This window comes from Pelmatolapia mariae, linkage group LG6, assembly GCF_036321145.2.
Source record: "Pelmatolapia mariae isolate MD_Pm_ZW linkage group LG6, Pm_UMD_F_2, whole genome shotgun sequence".
NCBI classification, from domain to species: Eukaryota; Metazoa; Chordata; class Actinopteri; order Cichliformes; family Cichlidae; genus Pelmatolapia; species Pelmatolapia mariae.
Window position 1 is genome coordinate 27,089,430 of NC_086232.1, and position 13,804 is coordinate 27,103,233.

At 40.6% G+C, this 13,804-nt stretch overlaps 1 protein-coding gene across 1 annotated transcript; it reads left to right on the plus strand.

Annotated features, from left to right (window-relative positions):
- Window positions 1–2,906: 2,906 nt before the first annotated feature.
- atg4da (autophagy related 4D, cysteine peptidase a) lies at window positions 2,907–12,854 on the plus strand. The gene is made up of 11 exons (XM_063476442.1): window positions 2,907–3,244; window positions 5,764–6,034; window positions 6,142–6,225; window positions 6,570–6,743; window positions 7,403–7,754; window positions 7,859–7,923; window positions 9,425–9,576; window positions 9,665–9,743; window positions 10,444–10,520; window positions 10,696–10,815; window positions 11,599–12,854. The coding sequence occupies exons 2-11, from the start codon at window positions 5,815–5,817 to the stop codon at window positions 11,776–11,778; spliced, it is 1,503 nt and encodes a 500-aa protein (XP_063332512.1). The 5' UTR covers window positions 2,907–3,244; window positions 5,764–5,814; the 3' UTR covers window positions 11,779–12,854.
- The last annotated feature ends 950 nt before the right edge of the window (window positions 12,855–13,804 follow it).

Consider the following 13,804-nt stretch of genomic DNA (forward strand, 5'->3'; position numbering starts at 1 on the left):
CTTGCAGAATCTCACTCTTTTTTGGCTTTAACCTCTAATCCCACAGCAGCATTTATCACAGTAAGCACACCTCTGGCTACAGCGTGCAGGTAATTATAAATAAGTTCTTCACACCTGAAAAAAGATGTTCATGTCATCGTAGCTGTTACTAATAGGAGAGCTTGGCGGGTGTTGTTAATTCTGACTTCAGTGTCCTACTTTATGAAATGGTGTTACCAAGGGGCAAATATGAATCATTTTTTAAAAAATAGACCTTTTTTTAAGAGCATTTAGAGCCGTCAAAGACGGGTGTAGCTAATAACCTTCCACAGCTGCTGCAGCGCTATAATCTCTGGAATAAAGTCATAGTTAATGTTATTAGTTATCTCTGTGTTTCTCCTGCTGTGAAAAGGTTTATGAAGCTGATTCCTTCGCAAATGAAAAGGCCTCTGATCCTACCAAGACTATCAAGATTACATTTAGCTGCATTTATTAACAAAATAAAATGGATTGGAATCTTCTTCTACTGAAAAAACAAAACAAAACTGTCATTGACTAGTGAAGGAAACATTCACATCCTTTAAGTGTCTAAGGCCCATCTATTTTCTACTACTTTTGGAGTTGCAGGGAGGCTGGAGAATTTCCTAGCTGGTACAGAGCAAGAGAAAAGGCACACCTTGTACAAGCTGTGAGCCACTACAGAGACAGACAACCACACACTAACATCTGAGCCTACAGTCAGTTTGGAATCACCAGTTAACCTTAGGGACCAAGTCTAGGGCATGATGTATATGTAACCTCCACATGTGAAGCCATGTTAAGACAGAACTAAACAAATACTTGCACTACTTGTGCATACTCACACTGAATGTTTTTCTTAGAATAAGGATAAATTAAATCAAAATAATGTGCTTGAACTAGGGCATCATGGTGGTACAGTGGTTAGTCCTGTTGCCTCACACTGAGAAAGCCCTGGGTCTGACTTAACCAGGCCAGCTGGGGCCTTTTCTGTGTAGAGATGCATGTTCTCTGTGGGTAGTCTGACTTTCTCTCATAGTCCAAAGACATGCATGTGAGGTTAAGTGGTCTACCGTTCTGTGATACAGTAAACTGGCAACCTGTCTGCAGTTTGCCCTATAACAGCTGTGCAGCTGTACAGGTGCAATAAATGATTACTTTCATAGCTGATTAATTAAGCAGTGTTATAACCATCAGTCTAACCCCTGAAAATCAAATGCTTGGAGGTAATTTATTTTTACATAAAAATGTATCCATATATAGTTGAAGACATATGACCGGTCTGTTAATATATTACTAATTTAAAAGATGGTAGTGGTGTGTGCTATGATGTTTGGTTTGAAGACAGTGATGCTGACAAAAGACAGGAGGCAGAGAAGATTTTCATTAAGAGTTACTGGTATGGACAAGATTAGAAATGAGTATATCAGAGGGACAAATTAGGCTGAGGGGTTTCAAGAGAAAGTTAAAGAGGCAAGACTGAAATGGTTTGTAGATGTACAGCAGAGGGTAAGTGAATCTACTGGACAAACAATGTTGAATACTGAGCTTGAGAGCAGGAGAAAAAGACCACAGAAAAGATTGGATGCAGTGATTGAGGACATGCAGAGGGTTGAAGTGACACAGGAGGATGCCAGGGATAGGATGACAGGTTAAAAATATATGTTATAAGTATATAGTATAAAGTTACTTACCCTTCTTTATCCTTAAAGCTTGAGCCTTCTACCAAAGCCCTGGGGGCTTGAGGGTCCTGCACAGTGCACTGCTCTGGACGGAGCTCTCGAATATCGTTTATGGGATCTGCTGGAGCCACTTCCCCCATTTGGCAGTCACTGCCCCGAGTAATTGGATTACCACAGTCACCACTGTTGCCTTCACCCTACACATCTTTTCTAGCTCCTCTCTTAGCCCTTGGTATTTCTTGAGCTCCTGATGTTTCTTCTCCCTCATGTTGCTTTCACTTGGTACAGCTGCATCTTCCACTATGACTGTCTTCCTCTGCTTGTCCACCACTACTATGTCCAGTTGGTTAGCCATCACCAGTTTGTCTGTCTGTATTAAGAAGTCCCGCAGGGTTCCCAGCACAGGCTTATCATTCCATGATGGTTTCTCTTCTTTCTCACATAATCAGTTGTGGCCATCATCCTGGTGTACTCATGGACTTTGCTGTTTCACCCTGGACAGTGGTTCTGACACTCATTAGTGCTCAGACTCGTTCCTTCCTTATAGAGAAGGTGGCTAATGTTTGCTCCCTTTTGTAGTCTGTATCCATATCTAGTCTGGTTAATGTTCTGGCTAAAAGGGGGTTCAGGCCTATGCAGAACAGCAGTGGGGACAGAGCATCTCCTTGGTAAATCCCGATCTTGATGGTGACTTTCCTAAAGAAGGCTCTTAGGGTCCTCTTGATCTTGTACAGTTCTAGGCATTCCAGGATCCATGCATGAGTGATTGATTCACAGGCTTTCTTGTAGTCAGTCCAGGCAGTGCACGGGTTTCTCACTCTGGTCTTACAGCCTCAAGAAACTGCTCTATCTATCAGTAGCTGGCGTTTCTGCCAATTCCTTACTGGGTCCTGCTTGAGACTTTTTTTTGTTGGATGGTTATTCTGGTTGAAAGCTGCACAAAGGTAACTAATTACACCGTAATTATTTACTAATATATAAACCAAAATTATATGTTACTTATTATTTTAACTTTTTTCAATTTTTGGCATGTTTGTACCTAAATGTATTATTTATGTTTACTAACGCATACTTTTTAACCAGGTCACTCATTGCATAACTACAAGACTTATTATTAGCCAATGGCACCCTGCACTGCGCATTAGTGCAATATTATCCTATCAGATTTGCTACAGGATTTAATTCAACCAATCGTGGTGCGCCGGAAAAGGACAACAGGAAGTAAATGTTGTCCGGTCAGGGGCTGTCAGGAGGATGCAGCCCATGAATTTGGACACGACAGCTATGTAGTAGCTTATTTTCGTAACCGTGTAGATAAATTACTTCCTGTGTTAAATGGGAGGAAGTCTACCATTCGTACATTAACTGCATTTTATTATAAAAGCATTAAGCTCTTCGGGGATTCCGTCTTCAGTGCTAGAGAGCTAACGCCGGGGCTAGCTGCTGAAGTTAGCGTGTTCAGCCAGCTAGTCTCAGGCTGCCGCTGTACGCCAGGAGGGAGGAAATATCCGAAATGAGTGGCTCTATTACGGGGTACCGACCTGCTTAACCGACCTTTACATCAGGTATGTTGTTGCTGGCCTGTAATTCTTTAATAATGGTTAAAGACGCTTTTTAAATTAGGTATGCGCTATAGTGCTGGTGAGTCTTTGTGACCAGAGGAGTAAATGGGAATTGACAGTGAGGCTGCTGGTCAGAAATCCGTTCATATACCCTGACACTGTTCGTGTCATGAGAGTGTTTCTATAATAGATTATGGTTAATAAACCGGTTGACTTACAGGTGATGAAAAATGGTAGCCACCATCATCATCAGATGACTTTTACAGACGTTGAAAAGCCCGACATACCGGTTGTCAAATGGTTATCACATGATGAGTGTTTTTTTCTTCTCTACCATAGAAACGTTTCCATCAGCAGGATCAGTTAGTACTCACCGTAATACTCTCTGTTCCCTGTCGAAAGTGCTACTCATCAGTTTCAGGGCAGGGTGAAAAAAGTCACTGGTACTTTCCTTAAGTGTTTTTCACATTGTGAAATGGGCAGCTGTCGATGATTACTCGGATTTACTCTGACAGTTTGGGGTTTTTTAATGTTTCTTTGTGCAGTTTACACTTGATTCTGACTTACAGATGTTAAAAAACGAAGGATCTTACTTTGTTCTTGTTTTTTTTCTTGAGTTAAACATCCATAATGAAACAAGGAAACCTGTGAACTGCTCAGGTCCTTAGGCTGTTATCAGGTCTCTCAAACGCAAGCATATTGTTTTCAGCAGAAAGTATGAGTGTGGATCATTGACAGACTGTATAATGCAAGAGGACTAAAATGAAAATTGTGCATACGAACATTTGCACACGAACATTTGTTTTTATTTTACTTATCCAGAAAGACAACTCAGATTAAACATCTCTTTCGCAACAGCATCCTGGCAACAGTTCAATCAGTTATACAAGCTGATGATACAAATACACAAGGGAGGCTTCAAACACACATGTGATTAAGAAGAAGATCCAAAAGCAAACAGCTTCCTCAGTAGTTATTAATAATGACCTTACTGAGTTTTTAGAAAAATATAAATATCTAGGGGCACACATTAAAATGATATTCAAATACCAGTGACATTTACATAAAAGAATACAGCAATTATAGTAAATGTGGAAGTTGGACATAGAATGGGTCTTTTCGTTTCCAGCTCTCTGTCTTAGTCACTGTGGCTCAGGTGGCTCAGTGGGTCATCTGTCAGTCAGCAGGTTCCTTGACCGTTTGAGTCTACCTGCGGAAGTGTTCTTGGGCAAAGCACTGAATCCAGTGTTGTACGTGCTACTTCAGTTTTATTGTGTGAATGTTAGAAAGTGATTAGCCATGGATAACAATCCTCCTTCTTATAAGAAGTATTATTTAATGAATGACTTTGATGTTTTCAGGCATTGTGATTTCTTAAAGGGGAAATAAAAGTTGTTGCAGTTACATACCCGCATACATCAGCTAAAAATTTGACTTCTTCTTTTACCCTAATGGTTTATATAATTAGTCATTCATCTGCCAAAGTGCAAACTCTGCCTCTTCTGTTGTTACCAATTCCGTTTTAACAATAGTGAAATTGGGTTGAGTTTGTTTGTTTGTTTTTAGCAACATGAAACATGAAAACAAGACAACACTCCCCACAACCACCAACACAGCTGGTCCTCCGATTACATCAAACAGAAACACACAACCAGGTTTCAGGAAAAAAAATGTTAGCGCATACAAACCAGAAACAGGTGCTCATCTCTGAAGGCAGTGTTGAAACTGAAAATGTGTAATTTATTTATATGTCAAAAAGACAGAATCTGCTAAACAATGAAAAGTGTCTCTAAATTTACAGGCTAATAATCAATATATAAAAGGAAAATACCATAGAAAGTGATCAGTACAAGATTCATGGGGCCTCTGAATCTTACTTTTTTTTTTTTTAATTGCTCCTTACATCAAGGTAGAATGTCAGCATAAACAAAACTATTGAATGGAAATACACCAGGCACTACAGAGGATTATCAGTATTCTTATACTACCAGACTTCAAGACCTGTGGGCGGTACTTGACCAGAAGCAAAAGGCATCAGTAAATGTATATTTAGCATTCTGATTACAGAAGGGAAACTTAGTACCATCACATGGATGACAAATGTCACATCTATCCGTTGATAACTGGATATATGTGACAACGGCAATGTAGAAGATGAAAAACATTCAGGACTGAGAGATAAATATTTCAAGAGGCTTTTCAAACCTACATTTTAATTTGATGAAACATAAAATTCACTTGTGTTTATAAACTAGAAATAATAGGGAGATTTCAGACTTCTGTTAAACAAGATAGCACAGATAATTAAGAGCCAGGAAAAATCCAGTGTACCTGTGTGCTGTGTATTCAAAGAAGAAAAGCCACTTTTAAAAGTAGTTTAAATCCAAGTAAATATTTCAGTTAATAGGTATATGAGTTGGAGGATGAGTGTAAAAGCGTTTTGAGTACAAGATGAAAATGCATCAGTAGTTAATTATTTACCTAGATTCTTGTGTTGTTCCTCTTTTTCGTTCACTCATCAGTTCTGTGTCGCAATGAGGAGCACAAGAGGTAAGGTCTGAGGTCTCGGAGCCATGAACTCAGTTTCCCCGAGTGCAGCACAATACGTAGGGGGAGTCATGCAAGATGAGCTGGTGGACAGGGGGAGGCAGCAGCAGCCCATGGAGCGGCAGGGCAGCTTTGGAGTCAGGCCTCCACAAACTCAAGGCGCCAGCAGAGAAGCCGCCGGGGAGCCTGATGAGATGGACAAACTCAAGGCCAAACTTATGTCAGCGTGGAATAATGTCAAATATGGTTTGTAGTCAGTTTTAAGTAATGAAGACTGAGTGTGGGATTTATGTTTATATAGAGGAGTACTGAGATTTCTGCTTTGAGAATCTTTTTTGCGCCTCTGTCTGCAGGCTGGACTGTTAAGTCTAAAACCTCCTTCAACAAGATGTCTCCTGTGACTGTCCTGGGTCACTCCTATCTGCTTAACAGTGAAGGTAAGTGCTAAATGTATTAATGCATCTTAAAACTATTTCCTCTCCAGAGAAACGTAAAGAAAAATAGACCCCAGGTGTTGTAGTGATGTGTGCTGTGGCTAACCACACTGGTTAACCGTTTCCTTTTTAAATGTTTATTTGACATGAGAAAGCTGAGCAGTAGGAACTAAAACAGACAAAACCTGCGCTTTTATTTCCAAAATATTATATGCGGGTATCATAACTGAGCTTTTTCAGAATTTAGAATTAGTAATACAAACAGCTTAATGCTTGAACAAAGTGCTAGAGCTCTAAATATGTGTGTGTTTGTGTGTCTCTTGCTCCACCTCTCTACTCCCTCTCAGATGAGGTGGAGCGGTTCCGCCTAGCGTTTGTGTCCAGGATCTGGTTGACCTATAGGAGAGAGTTCCCTCAGCTGGAGGGCTCCACCTGGACAACAGACTGTGGTTGGGGCTGCATGCTGCGCAGTGGGCAGATGCTGCTGGCACAGGGGCTCCTGATCCACTTGATGCCCAGAGGTATGACTCTCCATCTGGTACACACATTTTTGCATTTAAACATAAGAAGTTTTCATCCATTAAGAATATAAAATATCATAAAAGTTAGGTTGCGGCACTGACCAAGATGTGTCTTCTCACATATAACTCAAAGCTAAAGATGGTCCATGTCTCATTTCTCGTTTAGCCAAGAGAGATACCTGAGTAGAGGGTGCAGGAAGCTATGAATTCACCAGGGTATAACCTGTTGTAATCTCAGTGTGACATTTGTCATTCATTGACTTTGTACTCTGGAACTGGCAAGTTAAAGACCATTTAATTTACTATCCCAGTTCGTCACCCGTCGCCCCTCGGTCAGTTACAGAAAAAGTTAGGTATCATTTCCAGATGAGTGAGCAGTGTCCTCGGTTTCTCAGTCACATCAACCACCACTATGATAGCAAGGAGAAAACCCTCAGGTTTGGGATCTCACCTACAGGTTCCCACATGGTAGCCATGTCCATCTTTTATATACGGTGACTCAAAAACTGACAACCCATCCTTTCTCTAACTCCGTTCTTTTGTTTTATACAAAGTTTTATACTGTTTTTTTCTGTGTGTATACTCATGTCTGTAATATTCTCTGATCGTTTAAAGTCTGAAGAAAAATAAATAAATAAACCTTGTTTCTGTTTTTCTAGACTGGGTTTGGCCAGAGTCTCAGCAGCTTACTGATGTGGACTTTGAGGTATTCCGACCACGTTCCCCAGCCCGGGCTGGAGGGGTCCCAATACCCTCCTTTGGCTCTCCACGAGGTTCCAGCACCCCTGAGAAATCCCTGCCAAGCAGTCAGGCACCCAGATGCAGCCAAAAGAAAAGGGTCCACGATTCCACAAAGGACAGGCAAGAGCACATCCACTCCAGGCTTGTTACCTGGTTTGGGGATCAGCCCCCAGCACCTTTTGGCGTTCACCAGCTGGTGGATATTGGCAAAGGTTCGGGGAAGAAGGCTGGTGACTGGTATGGCCCCTCTGTAGTGGCACACATACTACGGTAAGGGCTTGTTTTTGCAAGCAAGGTTTTTCTGTGTTCTGAAATCATTTACACAGCAGTTAAGCATTTCCAGAGTTATGGAATTGTCTTCTTGTCCCTTTCAGGAAAGCAGTGGACAAAACATCTGTGGTCACAAACCTGGCTGTATATGTGGCTCAGGATTGTACAGGTGAGATTTATAGAGCAGATATTTGTTTAGCTTAATAATGAGAAAAGAGCAGATTGATATTTGCTTTGCACCAATATGTACACTGTGTAAATACACTCACCGGTCAGTGTTTTTGTACATCTAAAGTTGAAAGCATTTATCAGAATTAGGGATTAAGGAACTTAAAATGTGGCATGGTTGTTTGCACCAGACGGGCCGGTCTGAATATTTCAGCTGATCTATTGGGATTTCCCCACACAATCATCTCTGGGTTTTAGAGAACAATCCAAAATAAAGAGAAATATCCAGTGAGCAGGAGTTATTTGGCCAAAAATGCTTTGTGGATACCAGAGATCAGAGGAGAGTGACCCGACTGCTTCAAACTGATTGGAAGGCAACAGAAACTCAGATAACCACTCATTACAATTTAAGTATTTAGAAGAGCCTCTATGAATGTAGAACACTTTGAACGTTGAAGCTAATGAGCTACAGCAGCAGAATATCATGCCAGGGCCACTCCTACCAGCTAAGAACAGGAAATTGAGGCTAGAAGTCACACAAGCTCAACAAAACAACAGGAGATTGGCTTGATGAGTCTTATTTTTTCCTGTATCATTTGGATCCTAGGGCTAGAGTCTAGCATAAACAACATAAAATCGATCCTGTCAGGTTGTGGTGTAATGGTGTGGGGGATACTTTCTCAATACCAACTGATATCTTAGGCTACAGATAGCCCGGATAGATTTGAAAACTGCGTTTTCGTCTGAAAACGCTCCACCTCCACACTGGCGTTTTCAGTCGTTTTCACAGAGTTGTGCGTCCACATTGAAACGGCCCAAAACGCTTATGTTCCAGTCCTGCGCATGCGCAAAAGCGAGTGAGAATTAAAGAATTTGAAGAAAAGCTATCTGGAGCATGTACAAACTGATATTAATCTCTTTTAGGGCTGTCAAAATTGAGAGCAATCAAAACAACTGCTGCATAATGCACTCCGCTATCTTTGTTTAATTGGTCACATGACTGCATCACATGACTAAAATGCGTCATCGTATTTGAAAGTCTGCGTTTTCGAGTGTCCACACTGCGACGGGACAGCTCCACTTTGAAACGTTATCGAGAGCGTTTTCAAAACGCTGCGTTTTTTCTTGGAGAAAATGCCGTCTCTGTGTGGACAGGAGGCCAAAACGGAGAGAAAACGATGCGTTTTCAAACAAAAACGCATTAGTGTGGACGTAGCCTTAAATTTCACATGAGCCAAGCACCTTTGGGATGTGGTGGAACGGGAGATTTGCATTACAGATGTGCAGCTGTCAAATCTGCAGCAACTCTGTGATGCTGTCACATCAGTATGGACCAAAATCTCTGAATGTTTCCAGTGCTTAGTTCAATTTGTGCCAGAAATAATTAAGACAGTTCTGATTGCAAAAGGGAGTCTAAACCAGTACTAACTAGGTGTACCTAATAAAGTGTCTGCTCTCTATGTCATGCCTGTTTTAACCCTCACTGTTTCTGTGCCTTGTAGTGTACAAAGAAGATGTGGTGCGTCTGTGTGATCGGTCACTGAATCAGACTTCTTCCGATCCGTCCAGTCAGGACTGGAAGTCTGTCATCATACTGGTTCCTGTCCGGCTGGGAGGGGAGGCCCTCAATCCGTCCTACATCGATTGTGTCAAGGTCTGTCAACCATCCAGTGCCTGACCCCACTTCCTAAAGGATTTTAAGTGTCTAAACTCATATTAAAAATATTTGTGTTCATTCTTAGAACTTCCTGAAACTGGAATGCTGTATTGGAATAATCGGAGGCAAACCAAAACATTCGCTGTATTTCATTGGTTTCCAAGGTGAGGATTGCCAAAAACATACTCTTTTCTTCTTTTTTTTTTCTTTTTGCATAAATCCAGCTGAAGCAAGGGCAGCTAGAAAAGAATTGACATTTTTTGCTGTTAGTCCCCTCTGCAACCCGTACTGTTCTTGCAGTGGCGATGCAGGAGCCACACATTCTCTCAGGTGTGGATAATGACGCGCTGCTTTGGTGGGGAACTGCTACTTCTGCTTATCACGCTCAGCATTACTCTTCACGACACTTTACTCTTAGACTTTAACTTAGGATATCTAGAAGCATAAGTAAAATGTGCTTTTAAAAACTGTGGTGTCATTTGTCACTTTGTCTCCTATTAGCTGATTGCTAACATGTTTAACTGCTGCCTGACACTGGTTTAAAACCATTAAGGCAAAAAAGCACATCCCAAATAAATCTTCACACTACAAATGGAAACTTCCTGTATGAACCGTCACAAAGCCTCTCTGAAATTAAAAATATAAATTGGGCCTTTTGTATCAATGTCTAATATAATATTATACATATGTTTTGGTGGTTTGTTAAGGAAGTAGAGTTTGTAACTTACAGCTTTGGGCTTCCATGGTAGTTGTTACAAAGGTCAGCAGGAACAAGCTGTCTGAATTATAAAAAGTATGAGAGACTATTCATCATTTAACTATTTGATTTATTGTTTTATACTTGGATTCCTCTCTGTCTGGCAGATGAGCAGCTGCTGTATCTGGATCCTCACTACTGCCAGCCAGTGGTCGATGTCAGTCAAGTTAACTTCTCACTGGAGGTTTGCTGCCTTCTTCATTACTCTTCTTTTCTGTTTGTCTGGCGTTTATCTCCTTTTTCTTTCCTGGGATCATATGACTTCAAACTCATTCACGGGTCATTAAAGATAACACGTCTGCTTAGTTGGCTCTGATCTTTTTATTGTATGACCCGTGTCTCCTTTTACCACTCTGCAGTCGTTCCACTGTAGCTCTCCTAAAAAGATGCCCTTCAACCGCATGGATCCGAGCTGCACCATCGGTTTCTACGCCAAGAACAAGAAGGACTTTGAGTCTCTGTGTTCTGCTGTCAGTGAGGTGAGTTTTTACAACCTCCTCACATTTTTGTGGCTCTGATTTCATTTATACAACATACTAGAAATGAGCAGCGTTTTGTTTTTTGTTTTTTTCTTTCTTTCGTAGAGATAAATCTGTTCTGTTTCTGGCAGTTAAATATGTTTGAGTTGGTTTGGAGGGGGAAAAAAAGCAATATTAAGCCATCACTTTCGGCTCCAGAACGCTGAATAATCATCTCGCTGTTTTCATTTCTGCACAGATACAATTTCAATAGCTAAAGTTGCACGAATTTTTCAAGCAAAGATTTCCAATTTTAGTTTTTCTGAGTTGAGGTCAAAACATGAGAATTGGCTGCTTTTCTTTGTAATGCCTAACAGTCAGTTGAATACGAGAGCAAATGTAGAAAGTGAGTGCTACACAATCAAAGCGGGTACTGTATGTAGATCTTCATATTCCATCCAAATAATATATGTGCCAAGGATGTAATTGGTTTGTTTGGGCTTTTGCATTAAAATTATTACATTTTTCACCATTACTAGAGCTTGGCCCAGTCTTGAAGTGATTAAGTGTTCTCGGTAATTCATGCAGTAATTTTTAGAAGGATTATTTACCATTGTGAGAGAACAAAATTGGACTATTTTCCCAAAACAAATTTAAATATAATAAATTGGGAGATATCATTGTGATAGTTTGAAGAAGAAAAATGTCAAAAACTGTTTTTTTCCCCCCTTTTTCTCTGTGTGTGATATATTCTGTTTTGTTTTTAAGATTATCTGCTTTAACTGGACTTTGTTGTCCTTCCAGGCTCTGTCATCGTCGAAGGAGAAGTATCCTGTCTTCACCTTTGTGGAGGGCCACAGTCAGGATTATGGACTTGAGGGTCACAGCAGCAATCACAGTGGACCTCCAGCTCATATCCTGCCTCCAGGAAGACTAGGCAGAAGCAACAACAGAAGAAGCAGTGAAGATTTTGTCTTCCTGTAAAGCTCTGAGGACGATGCTCTCCCATCTGTAGGGGGCAGAAGTGGACACTCGATTGCCTTTAAAAGACTTGATTCTGTCGATGCTGCAGCTGCAAGGCGGGCACAACTCTTTTGTGCTTTGTCTCCCTCACTGGTCAACATGGCTGCTGTCATCACCTCTGTGTGGGTGGCGTTATAAGCTAACAGGCATTAGTGACTACTGGCTGGAGCACTGCTTTACCTGACAAAGGTGACTTCAAAATGGATAGAAAGGTTTTCAAGTACTTGAAGTGTTCTTGGTTCATTTTATCAGACGACGTCAAAAAAAGCCTCAGTGGTGTCTGCATCATCTTTAATTGACTCACTCGTCAGCTGCCTGATATTGTTCATGACTTGTATTATATCATATTCCCTCTGCTGAATATTTTTTTTAATTTTTATTCTTTAAATTAATTTATCAGATTTAAGAATGTGTGTTTTGTGTGCGAGTGAGTGTTTTGTTAGTGTAATTTATTTGTCTTTTAAATTGTGTTTAGGATTATGCCGTGTCACATCCCTGAGAAGTTTCAGATTCTTCCACGAGCGTCTTGAACAGCTGTAAATTCATTTTTAGACCTCGGGGTCTCAAGCCCATGCACTTTCAGCTCTGACTCTTTATTCATTAAGGATATGAAAATCTGCAAGAAATCTGCTGTTACATTGTTCCTGCTGCTTAAAGAACTAAAGGTCAGGTATAAAGAAAAACAATGCCTAAAGTTGGAGATGACTTTTGTATTTTTGCCTGTCAAACTGTGGCTTAAATCATTCCCGCTATACTATTATATAAACATGTTTGCAAAGTAAAACACCCAGCTCTTACTTACGTACATGTTCTAGATTTTACCTTGCACAGCCAAGGTAATGAGACAAACCGAAGCTGAATGGAGATCTTTTTTTTTTCTTTTTTTTATTTTGCTGTTTGCTTGATTTTCAGACTTCTGCTGCAGTGTCTCTGTGTTTTTGTTTGTCCCCTTTTTCTGTAAAAGCTACTACTGCAAGTTGCACTACTACTGTTATTGAGTTTATTGTCCCGATTAAACTTCAGACACTGGAATTACAGTACATGTTACTGTGTTTTGTGTGTAGATTTGAACTGCAGGTATATACGGTGTCAAAGGAACGAGAGCGATGGGAAATGATCAATTCAATGTTCTGTAGTTAGCAGGGTCAGAGCAAATACGCTTGTTGTAAAGTTTATGTGGCAGATGCTGAAATAACATGTGGCATATAATTTCATTACTCACACCTTGTTAATACCACGTTGGACCCCTCAACAAGGTGCTGGAAACATTCCTGAGATTGTTGTCCATATTGACATGATTGCATTACACAGTTAATGCAGATTTGTAGGTTTTGAATCTCTTGTTCCACCACATCTCAAAGATGTTGGACTTGGAAGGCGATATGAGTACAGTGACTTTATCATCAGTTCTGAGATGGTTTGTGACATGGTGCATTATCCTGTAGGAAGCAGCCATCAGAAGATGGGTACACTATGATCTGCAACTACACCAAGGCAGGCTGTGACATTTAAATAATGTATGATAAATATCCACCACAGCATTACGCCACCATGACACCACTTATGGTATTTTAAATCGTGGGCAAAACAAGCATGCAGTATGTATTTTGTAGTGTTTTTTTGTAGTGCTTTACAGAATCGAGACTATCGAGCACGCAATGAATGAAAAGTGCAAAAACCTCACAATAAATTCTCAAAATTAAAAATGCCAAATGTGCACTGCACAGAGGCAGAAAACGGTGTATTTTGGTTGTGTGTGTTGCTTTTCAAGGTTGTCGTTATTAAGTCACGTGATTCTAATACCTGTGTTCACAGCCACCGTTCACGATTTCACAGTTGTGGGTGAAATCTAGCCACAGGTTGTCTCGACATTTAATATTCCACGATTATTTTGGATTTTCAAACAAGAATTCAGGGTTGATGCACGCCGAGTACAGGTTTGCCGTCTCTGCGCACGCATGCGCGCTGCCGTTCGGCCGTGACTAGA

Excerpts from the sequence above, each read along its gene's own strand:
- atg4da (XM_063476442.1), top strand. The coding sequence starts at position 5,815 with ATGAACTCAGTTTCCCCGAGTGCAGCACAATACGTAGGGGGAGTCATG. Across the intron at positions 7,924-9,424 it reads TGTGGCTCAGGATTGTACAG|TGTACAAAGAAGATGTGGTG; the intron begins GTGAGATTTATA and ends TGTGCCTTGTAG. Across the intron at positions 10,521-10,695 it reads AAGTTAACTTCTCACTGGAG|TCGTTCCACTGTAGCTCTCC; the intron begins GTTTGCTGCCTT and ends ACCACTCTGCAG.